The sequence below is a fragment of the Anas acuta genome, chromosome 12, assembly GCF_963932015.1.
Source record: "Anas acuta chromosome 12, bAnaAcu1.1, whole genome shotgun sequence".
Lineage (NCBI taxonomy): Eukaryota > Metazoa > Chordata > Aves > Anseriformes > Anatidae > Anas > Anas acuta.
The window spans coordinates 14,749,889-14,767,624 of NC_088990.1; the positions used below are offsets into that span (position 1 = coordinate 14,749,889).

The following is a 17,736-nucleotide window of genomic DNA, read 5'->3' on the forward strand; positions in this document are numbered from 1 at the left end:
TGCCACTGTGGCTCTTCCTGTTTACTAGTATCAACAAAAATAAAAATTGTAAGAGTAGTTTTGCAACCCAAAAATGGGTATATACATGTTTCAGGTCACAGAAGTGCTAAAACCCTATTTTATAGTAAGCCTGAGCAGTCAGTCTTGAAGGAATCAATAAAGAAATGGTCATCTGGTTTAGAAGCCAAAGTCTGGACACAGACAGAAAGCACTGTACCAGAGTTCAAGCACCATCCTAGTGCTTTTCCTTTTCCCACTTTCCCTTCTCCCTTTCATAAAACAAAGACAAGGGTTTGTTCCTCGTAGAAAGCTTTGCAAATGGCAGATGAAAAGTGCGCTAGAAGCACCACAATGTTATTCTACTGAGAGGGGAAAAAAAGCAAACCAACCAACACCAAAAAACACTTAGCTGCTTTTTGTTACCTTAAGACATTCTAAGTAAAAACTTACTCATGCCTTCAGCTTGAAATAGGGATTTCATATAGCAATAGACAGCATGAGAACCATCTCTTTAAATACAGACAAGCAGCAGCAGCTTTTGACTTCTTAAGGATTTCCACTAAGTATAATGTCTGACAGAAGCCTGAATAATTCAATCATTTAATCAAAATAAAAAGTGAAAACTGCAGCCTATTCGAGTCTTGTACTTTCTAAAATAGATGTCTGTTTCATTGGAATCTTCTAAATTGAACCTAAGTGCTTGTTGTAGACATGTAAAAGTTAAAAAAAAAAAACAAAAAAAAAAACAACAGCATTTTCTCTCACTGAACAGCCCCATTCACCGCTGCAGCCTCCTGCCTTCGATTAGGACTGGAGATTATCGCTACACGTGTATTTGACGTGCTCCCCGCAACCCTCCACACCCAGAGCAAGTGCTGTTGTCAGCTGGGCCTGGAGCTGGTCTACGGGCTCCCTCTGCTGGTACACTCAGGATCAGCAGAGCACAGAAACCATCCAACCCTTCATTTTACAATAAATAAATAATCTGAAGGGAAATTAGAAATTAGAAACAAGATAGGTTTTTCCCCACCTTCAGCGTACTTCACATAAGTTCTAGAGGTCCTGAAAATGCAGTACTGCTTATTTTCCTTTTTCAAATCGAGCAGAAGGCTTCCCCAGTGTTCCATATGAATATTGCGTAATACTCTAAAATGCCTCTTGTGTACTTAAGTATTATTTTTATACATGCAATTAGAACAAATATCTGTGGGAGAGAAATATAAATTTCCTCTGTGCTTTGCACACATGACCAAGACTGATATCTAAATACTTACGAAGTATTTCTGAGGTTTGCTAAATCTTAAACCATTTACTTCACAGCAGAGTAAAGAAGTGATAAACTTCTTTAACTTCCGGTAAACTTCTTTAAAAAGACATTTTTGTAATCTAGAAATATACTAAAATAAATCTCACTACATCAGTTAGGACTTGTAACAGAAATTTTTACCTTCCCTGATGTGCAAACAAAGCCTGACAAAGTTTCTCAAACAAACATGTTTCCAAAGAACCAGAATAGACATTTCCTCACACCAAGGCTTCTCTTTGATATCAATCCTCATTTTCATTCTGTGCTTTAAAAAGCATTTAGGCAGCACTACCTGACTTTCACTCTACAAATCCTAACCTGTCAGCACATGTGGGCATTAAATATATCAAAACAGTCTTAGAACCAAAAAAATAATAATAATAATCACTGCTGTTTGAAGGAACCTTCAGAATTCATGTAGTCCAACCTCCTGCTTAAAGCAGGTTCAACATTACTTTCAGACCAGATAGCTTAGGTCTTCGTGCAGTTGGGTCTTGAAAATCTCCAAAGATGGAAATTTCATATTCTTCTTCGGTCTCTGCCCCAAGGTTTAATCATCCCCAGAGTGAAACATACATGGAATTTCCAATGTTTCCATCTTGGACTGTTGTGTTCTGTTCTTGTGCCGTGTACCTCAAGCAAACAGCCTGACTCCGTCTCTTCTCAGTAATTTCCCACCAGGTTTCAGAGGGCTGCCATTGGGTCCTGCCAAAGCCATCTCTTCTCCAGGCTGAACAAGCCCCAGCTCTTCAGCTTCTCCTCACAGGACCTGTGCTCCAGCCCCAGCTGTCTGTGTGGCTTCTGATGAACTTGCTCCAGTGTAATCAATGCCTTTCTTGTCCTGGGGAGCCCACAACCATACTTCTAGATGCAGTCTAATGAGTGCTGAGGGAAGTGAATAATCCTCTTCTTCAATCTCCTGGCTAAGTAACAATCTAAGTGATTGATTACGTCCATTATTTACTATGCTTTTGACATACCTTTCGTGGTTTTTTTTCTTGTTGTTGTTTTTTTATTTTTTTCTCCCCCAAAAGCAACCATAAGAATATTGATATTGTACACTGGTTATTTACTGCAGTCATCATTTTATACCAGACAAAAAAATATTAACAAGCATAAACATATATAAATATAGCTACTAAGAAGTCAAATCCCTTATACTATTTGGTTAATGCAACTGACAATGAAATAGATCTTGAAATTAAATTAACTTACTGACGCTGGTGAAGTCTGTGCAAGGTTTTACGGTTCTATAACTCACATACATGCACGTTTGTTGTAGCCCAAAGAACCTCAAATACTTTTCAGTGGTTATTTTACAGATGAGCTATATCATTCCGAAAAAGGAAACAGTATTTTTCAAGTATCAGAAAGAATAGGTTGCACATCACTGCATAGTTCCCACTCTAAAAACTCAAGGAATATCACTTATCATGGAAATGCCATGTACAGTTCATAAAAATTAATGGTGTAAGGTATCTAAATCTCTGAGCAAAAATTTTAGAAATGGGATTTTCTAAATCAAGTCTGATATAAGCTGTTTATTTAAAAGCTTTGTTAAATGACGTGACAATTTTGTCCCACATTTTAGGTTTTTCATCAAATAAGCACTCCTGTGGACTCATTCCTGTTTCCCAATAATCTCTCTCGATTTTATGAAAGCTAGACAAGATAAAACTAGATTATTAGCCCTTACCTTAACTGTTCTAAACTATACTACAGCTAGTTGGTTATTAGTTTGAATTTTTCTTACTAAGTTAGGGAGCCTAATTCAAAGAATTCAAAATTGGCTGAGAAGGCCCCCATGTCAGTGTATTATTGCAGCTAAGTAAAATGATTTCCAGACATTTTCCTTCTGCATATTGCTTGCTTTGTGAAGCTAATTCCATGAGAAGTCATGAGCACTTTTCTGGCATTCCTTAGTACATTATTCAATTTGCAGAAAATTTCATCTGGTAGGCCACCAGCTACAAACTACAAAATCATTAATTTAACTGGGAGCAAAAATGAACATGAGAAGATAAATACTTTCAAAGCAAATGTTCAAAACTACATACCAAGCTTTGCACTGTGCATATAATATTTTTAGAAACAGATGACTCTTCCTGAGAATTCGTTGCTTGTTTGGAGAGAGAACCAAACAAAAATGTGTCTACACTAGCCAATTCCAAATGACAAAGGATGATTAGTGAACTTAATTATCTGAATTGATGCCTTTTGTCATAACATTGTGCAATTACAAATTGTTCTACCCTCTCCTAGAAGTTTCAATTAACTGGATTCTGCCTAAGACATGATATGGAATAGTTTTTGTGTAATTATCATGGTTGCTTAGTTTTCCTGTGCAAATTATACCTGTTTCATTTTGTTATGCTTCTGAGATTAGCAAGTAGAGAGAGTAGAATCAAAATGTGAAGTATGCAAAGTATTTAAGAACTGTCAGACACTAAAAACCCTCTCAGAAAATGAAGTCAAAATAAAAAGTTTAATTCAACAGTTTGTATGAATCCAGCTTTATGCTATATTAGACCTTCCACTTTGTTTTTTAACATTAATCAAAAATTATCCCTCCAGTTTGGCTAGTATTAAGCTAAAAGTAATCTGGGACAGACTTTGGCAGGAATGCTATGAAATAATGCAATTCACAAGTCACAGAGAACACCATTTTCCCGTCATCTTCCATGCATGTAAAGACATAATAAAAACAATTTATAGACAAAGACCAACAAGAATGAGTTAGTTCATATGGTCTTTATAATCCCATCATTTTTATTTATGCCTAGATCCTTTTTATCATCAGAAAAGAGACAAATGATTCTTGAGTCACTTATACAACATACACATGTCTGCCCCAAGTTTTGTACATCTGCTTTTAAAAGTTGTCTAGCTCAAGTTAATTTAGAAAAGAGGGTATCAATATTTTTAGTGCAAATATCAAACATTTTTTGTAAAGCAAAAAAACTGATCAAACAAACACCTTTGGCTAGGGAAAAAAGGACTACTAAAATAGACCTAAATTACTACCTTAAACATGAAAATTAGGTCAATTAAAACTTCATTTTCACAAAAATAAAATAGTGAGCATTACTGTTGGTTTGGGTTTTTGTTTATTTAGCACTGAAAATTCTGATAGGGATGTTACTACATTACTTTAGAATTATTATAACCATTAACTTCCTCATCTGAAAAGTAAAACATTAATAAAAAGAAAACTGAACAGAATCTATAACATTCAAGGGATTTAGAGAGAGAGGAAAAAATCAGTCTTAGGCAAGGAAGTGAATCTTTACCTTACAAGCTGTTAGCATGTCAGCTACTGCTTTGCGGCTCAGATTTGCTGTAGCAATCACATCCTCCTGTCTGCATGAGTTCCCAGCTGCAACAGCTTTGGCTGTTGCCATGGTGATTCCTTTCGTCATCCGGATTGATTCTTCAGGTGATGATGTCTTTTCTGGAACCTCATTTGATTGAAACACCTGTAAGTGGAAACAGAAGGAAAGCCTGACGCCCTTCAAGTCAAACCAGAACAACTTATACCACGAAAAAGAGACAACAACTGGAAGCAGCCTTCAAACAGCTGGAAATTAGAAACATATTCAGAGTACTTCAATATCATTCTCATTGGTCATCAGTCTGGTTCTGATAAGCCCGCTCACCTAAGACAGAGAGAAACAATAAGCTGGAGAAAGGATACAAGAAAAGCTTAACCCACTTGTCTCAAAGGACTACTCTGACATCTAAGTACCTAGATCACAGTTTTACAGATAGTTGTTGAGAGTGTTACAATATCAAAAGAATTAATATTCTTTCAGTTACATGTATTTTTTCATCCTGACTGCTGCCAATGCTGCTCTACTCAAATGAGGAGATCCTTCCTTAGCAAAGGCTGTGGGCTACCAAGTCCTTGCTGCCAAAACCAGCACCATGCAGGGAAGACTGAGAACATCACCAAAATATTCAAATGATTCTTAAAAAAAAAAAAAAATGGAGGTAGAAAGGGGATTAAAAAAAAAAAAAAAAAAAAAAAAAAGTAGACCATTTTCTCTTTCTCTACACTTGGTGTCCCTTAAAAGCCTGAAGATATAATTTTCCATGGAGAATTGTCTGAAAACAGTTCAAACTGTCTGACGGTACATACCACTTACGGATAGAGGAATACATTAACTGTTGTAAGAAATAGGTAAGAGCTGGGTTATTTTAGATTTAGCTCATATTTCCTGTTCTCAAGCTTTAATCTATTTGCTTGCCAATCTTTTACTCTGCAGTAGCAATTCCAAGTGTACAATTAATCAGTTTTCTCTGATACACACAGTGCAAGCAATGCTTTGGGAGTATTTCAATCTTACGCATGCTGATGGTTACAGAATCCAAATGTCTTGACAAACATTAGCCTGGTTTATCCCATGCTCCTAGTTCATCATTTTTTTTTTTTTTTTTTTTTTAAACTTGCTCTCTCCAGAAATGGAACTGATGTTAAAAATCAAGTATGCGAACAACATTCCTTTGGAGTTCCAGGTCAAGTTTGAAACATTTTCCTGAGCACATATGTGCCATTCTTGATTTCTCTCTGTGCCCTCTCAGCACTCTGCTTTTCTTCCCACATCCTCCTAAAACTCCAGTTTTCTCCCCATGAAAAAAAAATGACATCACCACCACAGGCCTCTTCCTTACCAAGTCCCATCACTAAACTATGTCCCTTAGTGCCATGTCCACATGTTTCTTGAATATCTCCAACTTTCCAGCCATTCTTCCCAAGTTTATACCACTGCATGGGGTTGTTATGAGCCAAGTGTGGTGCTTGGTGTATGTGACGTGATTGGACTTGTCCCATTGATCCCTCTGCAAAGCCTTCCTAACTTCAACCAGACTGACTGTTTCGCATAACTTGGTGTTGTCTGCAGACTTACTGAGGGTGCACTCAACTCCCTTATCTGGATTATTGATAAATAATGTTAAACAAAACTGGCCCCAGTACTGAACCCCGGGGAACACCCCTGGAGACCAGCCACCAACTGGATTTAACTCTATTCACTAGGACTCTTTGAGCTGAGCCATCCACCCAGCAACCTAGAGACCTGCCCATGCAATGAGCAGCCAGTTTCTCCAGAATACTGTGGGAAACAGCAAACAATTCATTAAAATACTATGAAGTATTTTTTGAAGAAAACGCCTATATTTTTCAAAAATGGATTTTAACCAAAAAGGGAACAAAACAGGCTTCTTCACAAACACACAAGTATTGATTAACGTCACTGACCAGTCTACTAGTAAAAGAGTAACTGAAAGGTGCAGTTGTAGGTAATACTATTATATCTTAAAGAGGAAGAAAAACAACTGTCATGGTCTAACACCTAATTTGGGAGAAAATTCTATTCTATTGTTAATTCCTACTTAGACAAAATATTGGATACCAGGCTATTTAGCGTTTCTAATATCATATCATAATAAGGAAAAAAGATACTAGATTAAACTATTATTGTAATACAGCTTTGATAGTAAAGAGACATTTTGAAAGCTAGGGTCAATAAAAAAGCAAAGAGCATTTGACTCAAAATAATATCTGCAGTGAACGCTTTGTGTCTAAAGAACAAAGAACCAGTTGCTTTCAGATTTTTACATGACAGTAGCATCTCAAATCCTGCCGTGGGGACCGGTAACATCTGAAAGTACATAGGCTAAAGTGGTATGCAATTGTACTTTCAAAGATGATTTATAACAGATGGAGGGAACCAAATTGCATCTAACTCATTGCAGGGCAGGTAAAATATAGCTTGAGGAGTCCCTGGGCTGCCTGGATTGACGTTACAAGTTTATTTACAGAAGCTGTCATATATGGGCTATTCTATTCTTTACCGTGAGTTCCTGTTTGATATACTCAATTGTGGCCTCAAGAGCTCTTGTCCCTCGAGTAGCTTCATCTTCTACTGCTTTAACTGTCTTCAAAAGCGATGTGACATTTGTTACCATCACCTGAAAAAGAGAGAGGTAGAGAGAAAGATGCATGATTCCTCCTTTGCATTTTTCAGAGCATGATATGATTAGATTGATCGAAGTACTCTTATTATTTCTAATAGGGCCTAAAAACCTTCATGAACTGTATTTGTTACAGGAACAAATATCAACTCTCCTGTTTTCCAGCTTGTAAGTGTTCTCTGTAAGTTGCAGAAGCATAGCACAACTTACTGCACTGATACTGCAGTTACTGTTCCCATTACAAACCTAATAGTTCTAATGCAGCATAACCTGTCATTATTTTTCCTATACCCCAGTGCGTTGACATACAAACAATACCTAGTCACACTTGAAGTCTTGCGAATTAAGAGACAGAAAGGCCAGCTTGTTGACACTTTAGGAATTACAACACAGATAGCTCTTCAGAGCAGAAAGCACCAAGAAACCACTTTTCTTGGCTAGATGGGTCATTTTAAAGTAGTGCCTCTAGAGTATGCCATTCTCATCTGCTCTGAAAGGAACAGAGGTGCAGGTCTTACAGGTAAGGAAGAGACACAAGTAAGAACTTGTAGACAAAAAGCTATCATTACACTCTCATAATGTGATAGCAGAAGTAATACTGCCTAAGTCTCCACATCTAGAAATATTTTGTAGACATAAAGTTTAAAGATCTTTCTGAGCCACTGTCATAATACATTGCAGGTGCAAGGAAAATATAGCACAAATACAGCATAGATATGGTGGAATCTACATGACTTTTGAGCTTTGACTCTTATGTACTACTTCCTGGAAACATCTCGGAGAAAAGGACTGGATTATGGAGTTCTTGGTGGTGTCGTTCCCCCCCAGCCTGCAAGGTCTAAATGAGAATACCACGCTCATCTTGAGCATTATTCAGATTCCAGGATGTAGGTAACATTTTTTTTATAGGATACAATTTAGTCTATAACATTATTAGATGAGAACTTGCCCTCAGACATGCAAAAGATGCAAGTTTGTCTTTAGAAAGATTACAGTTCTTCCATCAAAAACGCAAAAGTTACCGGACAGCCTACAAATACTGATAGCTTCAGGGAAACCCAATAGTATCTTACTATTTTCCTGTATCACCCCGGAATGCTAATGAAACAAAGGAAGAGATGATATCTCAGTGAACCAGACACTGCTGAAATCTGAGCTTCAGCTGCCTAGGGAGTGTGATTGTACCTGATACTTTCAGATAAAAAATAAGAATAAGCTTTCACCTTGGCAGCCCCCTTCAGCTGGTACATGGATGGGTCATCTGCTGGTTTGCTGGCAGCTCCTTTGGTAGCACCAATGAGATCAGAAAGGGCCTTTGCAACATCCTTGATAGCATTAATCAGGACAACCTATAGGAATGTGCAATAGCCATGAGTCTCAGCCAAGAAATGTCTGTCTGGATGAAAGCATGAGTTTTAGAGAACTGCTAAACAAAGCCTAGTAGTGATAGGTAAAGACATAAACATACACAAATATAACCACCCTCCCTCTCTCCACCCCAATAAAACATGTAACATTCTAGAAAAGGAAAAACTGTGTTTATAGCTACAGTATCTCATACAACCAGACAGTTTATCAAAATGACTATTTCCTGTGAAGAAACTGAAACACTGATTGCAAGTAGGCTGTTTTTCCTCTCAACTTCTGTAAGAGGTTTACTTTTCCCCATGTTCTTGTTGATGTTCTTCAGATGAGAGCAATTAAACAGACTGATTATATGCTTACAAACTACCACTACATACCAACTGTGAAATTAGCTACTAAAAAAGCAAGTGTACTTGCTTCAGCTGGATATTAGAGGGAGCCATTACTTTTGGGAAAAGGATTTTGAGTCTCCTTAAGTGGCCTTACAGAATTAAGTGCCATATAACTTAGCTGTCCATTAAGGTCAGGAAAAGTCAAATCTCGAGATATTGCTTCCTAAAACCAAGCTCAAGTAGAGAACTCCCAGACAATATACAGACACTACAAGAAGTTATATATAGACAATATACAGACACTAAAGCCTTGCTAGATACTATAAGGTACTATTGAAATAACTTCTGCAAAGCCTTCTCTCCTGTGCTTTCCACTTACAGAAAACGTGCTAGGTGTTTTTCCTACGTTTCAGAACATTTGTTTATCTTAAGAAAAATATTAACACATGCAAGAAAAATAAAGCTCAGGCGAAAAAAAAAAAGGTACAGTCAATTCTCAATAACTGCATTTCTATAGCATTATGTAACAGCAGCTTCCTTCCAAAGCTGCGATTCTATAAATGCTAGTGTGCCCAGCATCTGAAATGCAACATGTAGATGTTGAGCTTAGTGACAAAGTTTATGGTGGGCTTGGCCATACTAGGTTACAGGTAGTACCAGATAATCTTAGAGGTCTTTTCCAACCTAAATGATTCTATGATCTTTTATGCCTGTTTTTAGTTTACTGTAACTTTTATAGAGGTGAAATCCTTGCCACTGTAAGACATCTGAATCTCTTATCACATCAGTTAAAGTCAGTTTTGCTTACACAGAAAAATGCTGTGATGGTATTGTGTGCTAAAGCTATTAGAAATTTTCCATTTAGGACAAATGATGCACTTAAAATTTTCAACTGGCAATGTAAATTTGCTCCCTCAAATACCTACTTTTGTGCAATAGCTTTTATTCTAGATACTACATTCTCATTTTACAGAGAGAGTAAACCAATGATAAATCTTTTAAATTTGCAGATATGTTACTAGTTAAGGAAATGTTAAAAACAGGAAAATATTTCCAACAGTGTTTTTTCCAGAGAGGAACATCTTAGAAGTTTACTCCATCACGGAAATCATGCAAAAGCAGAACACACATCCCTTTCAGAACCCTAAGCAAACAAGCAGACTTTTTCAAACCAATTGGCCACCACAGGCACATCTGCAACACTTGTCAACCTCCATTTCACCAAGATCCCAAGAAACAACTTAAGAAATATTTGAGATAACCTACACTGAAAGCTTAAGTGGCTGCATTAAATTGAAAAATTCAGATATAGCTATAGAATGCTGAGAATTTAGCCTATGCAAGTAACACAGTGCCTAGCTCAGCTGTAAGCTCAATAAATAGCTTTAAGTGATCCAATGTATTTACAACAAAGTGATAACTCAGGAGTCCCATCATAACTTAGCAAAAACAATACTTTGCCAAAAGCATCCAAGCCGTAACACACCTGTGAAATAAAACCAAAAGTCTTCTATAAAGGCTTGCCTATTTCCACTCAGTGTTCTAGACTCATGATTGTATTTTTAAAAATGAGCAATGTCTGACCCAAAAGAGTCCCCAGAGTGATAAATCCTACTGTCTTGCTTTAAAATATAAGGCCTATAAGGTCTTACCAAACAAAAAATTCCTTTAGTCTCTTTTTCAACTTCTGTAAACCCCTTTGGTCTATTTCACAGTACCAGAAAAACCTTAAGACATCTCACCTGCGTTTCAGGATCATCTGATCCCAAGCTAGCTGCTCCCAATTTTACAACCTCTGCAAGCTGAGTGATGGTGTTAGCTGATGACTGAGCTGCTTGAGCCAATTTGTCCTGACTTGAGGCAGCACCAGAAACCAACAATTTTGTATCTTCAACTAGGGCTTTTGCTGTTTTCAGAATATTTTCCCTAAAGGAAAAAAAAAAAAAAAAAAAAAAAAGCAGGGAAGTGAGTAAAAAGGAGAAGAGGAAAAAAACGTGATTTTCAATTGCTGACTAACATCTTCAAAAAAGAGCTGATGTAAGTCATCATACCAGTCATGACCATGTATCACAAGCCAGGCTGCAATTTAAAAACAAATAAAATAACAAGAAAATTAAAATTATATTTATATAATATAAATATAATGCTGCCATATATATAACTTACACAATTCAGTTCACTGAAGTTACCCTGTCTTGAAAAGAAATGAGATAGGGAAATCCTGGAACAAAACATTGCATTTTAACACTGAGGAAAATCAAGCCATACTGTGAACAAACTAACACGTGTTAAACTTCCACCTTAACCAGCATACCATAGGGAAATGAAAACAATCATTTTGACAGAGGGAGGCAGCAGCAAGTCTGGCTAAAAGAAAAAACAATGTGACCTTATCAGGGCTCCCCTTCACCACAACCTAGGTTTTGGCACATCAGGCATACCCACACCAACATTCAGATTAAAAAAAAAAAAAAAGAAACCATTTTGAGTATACACTTCACAAATAGCACAAGTTAACAGAGAACTATAATTGTAGCCATATAAAATGTCTGCCTGGAAATTATTGGCACCCACAGGAAAAACCAACAACTTATTTTCTAACTCACTCAGTGTAACAAAAGGAAAGACTCTCATTCTAGGGTTGTGCTTCAGGTAAGCTTTAAGTTCCAGTATTTGCACCAGAAGTAATGCACATTAAGAAACTAAAAGACTGGTATAATACAACCATTTAGCCTTAGTTTAGATTACTGTAAGTAAATTAACAAATATCCTTATAATTCATCGCTTTAAGGGGAAAACTGTTTGAGGCCAGTCTTCAGTATCTACCCATAAAGCAACAACGAAAATATTAGCCTGGTGAAGTTAAAGACAACAAACACCAACTTTCACTCTGTTGAACAGCAACAACTTACACACCATTACATCTTGCCTCTTTCTTGAGCAGCTGGTAACAAGTTGAGAAATAAATGAAGGCTATCCAACTGCTGTGTTGGCCAGCTAGGTTGCTAAGCAAAAATTCAGTATTGTGTCTGTGAAGCTCTGAGTTTTACTGCAAAGGTAGTCAGTCAGATGGCATAAATCTCTTAATGTGTTGAAAAACACTAAGACTGTTATATCCCAGATGCTACTAGAAGGAAAAACTGGCTTCTCTCCCAAAGGAGAAAACGTGGCATAGCTGTGCCATTTGTTTAACTGTTGCTTGCTCTTGGCAGATGTTCTCCAGCTGTTAAAAATACTTTCCTCACAGAAATAACCGAAGTGAGGTTTGCTGTCCTCTACCCATAACCTAATTTTCCTATTACTCTTCTCACTCCGCTGCTTCATTTGACTGCAATCCTGGGAATCTAGAAAGGTAGAAAATTTATCTGCACGTGCCTTTTGCTTCTGCCAGTTCCATTGTTCCCCTGTGCTTGCACTCTTCTGTCTTTTTCAGTTACACTGACCTGTGGTCTGCAAATGATTCGTTGTTTTCAGCATTAAGGGTTCCAGCAGTAGCAAACATGATAGTCGTGTCTAGATCTGCAATTATCCCAGACACAGCACTGGCTGCAGTAATACAGGCTTGTGTGCCTTTGTTTCCTGCTTGAAGGGCAGACAAAACTAAGGAGACCTGGAAATGACAATAAAGGAACAAGGTGGTCAATGAAACGAACCTTTTTTGTCTGGTAGGAGTTAACAACCCTTTTTGTCTGATAGGAGTTAATTTTGCTCTTTAAAATGACTGCAATCAACATTTGAAACTGATCCTGCACAGTTATTTTGTGAACTTTAACCAAACTTTCCTTTTCCTTTCTTGCTTTGTGTGTGCATTAGTCACATAGGTTATGTTTTCCACCATAGGAAGCCTGTTACTAGCCTTTGTCATTCATGCTAAGACAGGCTGTCTCTTGATCAGGCATAATAAGCAATAAATGAGCAGATCATGAAGGTCTTATCTACATCTGCTTTGCGTATAAACAATGGCATTTGGCTATCAATACTATAAGCAGTCATCTTCCTTATTATCTAAAAGAAAAGAAAAGCTGCCCCACTACAATAAATAAGAATTCCAAGTATCTTGCAATACTTTGTATTGCCAATAAAGGGCCTGGCTACATTTACTTCAGGGTCACTTTTCCATCTCTGGCACTGCTTGGTAATATGATCACGAGGATAAAAAATTCTCATTGCGATTCAATGTTGTCATACAGACAATAGTAAAGGAGGTGAATTTCTGCTGGCTGATGTTACACAACTGCTGCTGAGCTGAGATCTCTCCTATCCCTTTTTGGTAAATAAACACTTGGCAGAAAAACTGTGAAGACAATAATGGCTCCATGTCTTGTACTGTAGTCACAGTGCAGTCCTACAGTGCTAAGACATCACTGCCACTCCAGTTCAGTCACTTGAAAACAATCACCATTTGGTAACAAACATCTACATCCAAACGATACTTCAGTCCAAACAACTGCAACCTACATGTGCAAGCTATATGCAAGGCATGTGCAGCAAGTATTTCCAAAGACCAAGAGAACACAGGCAGGCTGAAAATGCTAAGTGCATGAGAACAGCCCAGTTTTAAAACCAGAGAACACTGATGAACAAAGAACACATCCTCAATCAACCTCACCACAACAACTGTTGCCACCTATATGGACCTACTGTTTCCAGGCAAGTATCTTGTAAGACAAGTGGCATCTCATGTCTTGGGGACCAGATTTGGACCACACTCCCTCTGGTATGAGAATAATGTTTTATTATAAGTGAGAAACAGGACTGAGACTTATCTAGTACATGAACTGTACCGAACACTTGAAAGAAAAGAAGAAAAGTAAGAACCTCCAGTAATTCAGTCAATATCATAGTATAATGGGAAGTTAAAAAAAAAAAATATTTCCTGAATATACACACAATTTGACTGAATTACTCCCTGGTGAAGTCTAGTAGACAAACTCTGTGGGGCAATACAGATGGATGCCTTACCTTTTCAGTCACAGCACGAGCACATTCTATCAGCTCCCTTTTGGTGTAACTGTCTGTAGGGCAAATCTGGAGAGCACCAGCTTTTTGCACAAGAAAAATACAGCCATGACCAAGTTCTTGCACCCGAGTCTTGATCTGGAACCCTATCTACATGATAAAGGAGGTATAGGGTAGAAGGGAGCAAGAGCAAAGTAAGTAAATGTCATGCTGGTACACTGTGTCAACACAAATGGAAACATGTTCATTCTGGTGATTCCTTATTATCAAACTTCTGCCCATCACTATATTTTTGGCAGAGATTGGACTGATTTATTGTCATCTACTCACATAGCCCCTAAAAAAGTCTTACTAATAAAACTGGAGGGCTAGTGAACCAGACCCTGGGACAGAGAACACATCCGTAAGTCTAAATTGGTTACCATAAGGCATTTATCCAAGCCAAGAGTATTTAACTCAAGCACACAAAACTTCACCAAAAAGGCTGCATGAATTTGAATAATGCTATTTAATCACCCAGAATAAAAAAGCAAAAAGAAATTGCTGCCAGCAGGAGCTGTCTTAAACATATTTATGATGGGTAAAAAGTAAACATTTGCTCTACACTGTTGAAATTGGGTTGAAGAATACATGACTTTTTTCATTTGTTTTTGAATCTTGCACAGATTCTTATCTCTCCAGAAGTAACTACTTCCATATGCGATATTGAAAACTGAGCTACTTCTGATTTATTAATAATTATATAGCATAAGGTGTGTCCCTGACTGGAAATGTGTGCTAATTCTACTACCTGCATGTACTGAGGCATATAATTTTGTATTTGGATTAATATGTAAGCAGGACTCACAGCCATTAGTATCACAAATTAAATTATTTCTACTTCAGGCAAAAAGTAACGTGCAATGGTCATTCAATTTAAAAATATAAAGCTGAACGCAAGACATTGCTTTTCATTTAGCCACTGATCATGAAGCACTCAAGTAGTCTATCCGTGATGAAACCTAATTACAAAGTCAAAATCTCTGTGGAGATCTTTTATCTAGATAACCTGATAAATCTCATGATGCTAAGATACCCTCTTACCCCATCTCAACCAAGTGCTTCTATGCTCCATAACCAGAGGAATTCAATGAAAAGAAGAGAAAAAAATATTTTTTCTCATGGAATACGCAGTACCTACTACACTGGTTAATCCAATTGAGGCAAATAGTAAGCATGAGGAGCTTAATACCATGTAAGGAAGCCATTCCTCCAACACTGTTTTCTGATTCTAAGGTACAAAAGATGCCTGGCAGTAAAAGACAACTGTGCTCCCACTGTGCCCACATCCTGCTGTCAGGAAGCTATACTTGTAAATAAGTACAGGAAGTACTTTTTTTTTCCCCCCCAAGTATAACAGGAAATTATTTTTGAAATCTCTTACAGGCAAGATAGATAAACATATTTGAAATTCATCAGATCCTATGAGATAAAGAAAAACTGTATAGTAAATAAGAGTTTTCTCCGTGTTTGCAAGTTGTCTGTAAGTGATATCCTCAAATGATTTGGAGGATTCTGACCTGATCTACAGGATTGTTAACTATCATCACAAGCTGTTGATTTTTGAAGTTGGATAGAGGTTTTCACTGAAGATTTCTATTCTTTGATCTTACACCACTTTCTTACAACAAACTGAAGTATTATTCCTTTTGCATAATCCCTAATGCTTGTTAAAAATCTGCTGATTCATAGCTCTACTAATAGAAAACTTATTCCCTACAGTAAAAGAATACCCATTTGACGCCACCGTGTGCACAGAATAAAGAGGTCTAAAAGTTGCAGACCTCCTCTGGTTCAGCTGTAGCTGCAGCCATTCGGCCCTGGAGAGCCAAATGCCCATAGTCATTGGTCATTTGTGATGCAAGTCCTCCCAACTCTTCGGGGTTAGTAACCGACTTAGTCATCTGAAAAAAGAACACAAGCAAGAGAGAAAGAAAAATGACAGGCATGAGAATAATTTGTTAATACACTCCAGTTTAGAAGCACACTCCTTTGTTTGGCCACACTGGTGAAACAGGGAAAAATGCTTGAAGTATAAGGGAGTTGTCTTCCAGCAATAATTCTGTGAGGAAACCCAAGCGAGCATGCTTTATTAGAGTCACAGTAACCAGGCACTCGCAGAACATCCGGAGTAATCAAAGAGCAGCCGTTAGATCTGGTAATTCACCCCTTGGCATAGCAGGGCAATAGGCCAGCTACACAGTTATTCACACTGAATAGTGATGTGGGTTTTGCCTTTCAGAGCCACCTTATGTTGGCAAAAGTGAAGTAGCCTATATCAGCCTCAGCCCGTGTGGCATAGGAGCATAAAAATGGAGAAAGTCCCAGGATCAATGCAAACGTGTCTAAGATAGGAGAAAGAGTACAAAGAAATAGCCACATATGCAGAATGCCGTGGTACAGCATCAGTATAAAAGACGGAGCATCTCTCTAGAAAAAACCTACCTTATAATAAAACTATTTCTTCTTTCTCCAACTTATGTTAGCAAAAGCCATGAAATTCCATCCTTGGGGCAAAACTTGTTTTAGACAAATTTCTACTGTTAACAAATATGCTGTCACGTCATAGAGAGCAGTAATATTAACATTTCTGGACTGCAAAACTAAACAATTTCTTAAAAATCATCTCCACAGGAAATTCTTGCATCAAACATACACAAATAATCTGCCATCTCTCTTAAAAATAAACTAGGTATTCTTCAAAACTTAAAACACTTTATCATAAACAGTATAGTGAAACAGTTTCAAATAAAGTTTCTTTTGTTCTGTTTTTAAACGCAGATAAATCTCACAAATGAATGAAAAAAGCAATTTAACATCTTGAACTGCATTCATAAGTATTACAGTGATCTGAAAAAACTGATGTTATTTCAGGGGCTAAGTTAAATTACGGCACACACTGTGAAAGGGCAACCTGCAGTCATCAATAAACCTAGGGCATTATTTCAGTAACAAATAAGCAGACTGACTAAAAATAATATAAAAATATTTTCCCTGTATTTCTAATAGAAAACAAACTAAATAGAAATATCTTTGTACAACAGCTGCAACACAATACAGAGACCCAACAGTCCTCTTCTAAAGAGCAACCTTATCAGCACACCAGTAAGGTACGCAAGTGGATTTAACAAAATCATAGCTTCTTTTATAGAATTACTGTTAAATAGGCAAGATTATTGGAAAACAGCATTACACGGAGTTACTCAACAGTACGTAAAGAGTTACGTGATGCTTATGGTACACAAAAGAGTTTTTACTGAGGTCTAGCCAAATTTCTTACCATTTCCTGTGCTGTAACAGCAATGGCTTTAGAGTATTTCACCACAGTGGTCTGATAATCAACAAATGTTCCCTTGGGATCCGCAGGTGTGCCTTCATCCAGCTGCAGGAATGTGGGAAAGTTATGGAAAAAGTAAAAACCTCATAACAGATAGCAACTTCCCACATAATATTGAAATTATCTATGTATTTTTAATAATCTCACTCCTTCCAAATCTGCAAATAAAGACAATGCACCAGGGATATATATGTATACATGGAAATTCAAAAAATGTTTTATTGTATTTTGTGAAAATGAAATAAAGCCTGGTTAAAGGCGTAAAGGTGGAAGGCCAACTTTCCATGCAAGTTCATACCAATTTTTGTTGTTCTCCACTAATGCAGAAATGAATGTGTAAAGGCTAGATTTATTCATGAGAAAAAATTACTTTAGATTCCCAGCTCTGCACTCCTTTAGAACAAAAAATAAATAAATAAATAAAA

The 17,736-nt window shown here is 37.2% G+C and overlaps 1 protein-coding gene across 6 annotated transcripts in view; it reads right to left on the bottom strand.

Annotated features, from left to right (window-relative positions):
* TLN2 (talin 2) overlaps positions 1-17,736 on the bottom strand; it is a 172,316-nt gene that overhangs the window by 22,799 nt on the left and 131,781 nt on the right. For 5 of the 6 annotated variants that reach the window (XM_068695657.1, XM_068695656.1, XM_068695659.1 and 2 more), the window contains 8 exons: positions 17,255-17,356; positions 15,759-15,878; positions 13,939-14,085; positions 12,420-12,586; positions 10,719-10,902; positions 8,503-8,628; positions 7,160-7,276; positions 4,597-4,782 (listed from right to left, as the gene is read on the bottom strand). In XM_068695657.1, the coding sequence (XP_068551758.1) occupies positions 4,597-4,782; positions 7,160-7,276; positions 8,503-8,628; positions 10,719-10,902; positions 12,420-12,586; positions 13,939-14,085; positions 15,759-15,878; positions 17,255-17,356 (1,149 nt within the window). The remainder of the gene's footprint in view (positions 1-4,596; positions 4,783-7,159; positions 7,277-8,502; positions 8,629-10,718; positions 10,903-12,419; positions 12,587-13,938; positions 14,086-15,758; positions 15,879-17,254; positions 17,357-17,736) is intronic. The other variant, XM_068695660.1, reaches the window with a different exon arrangement.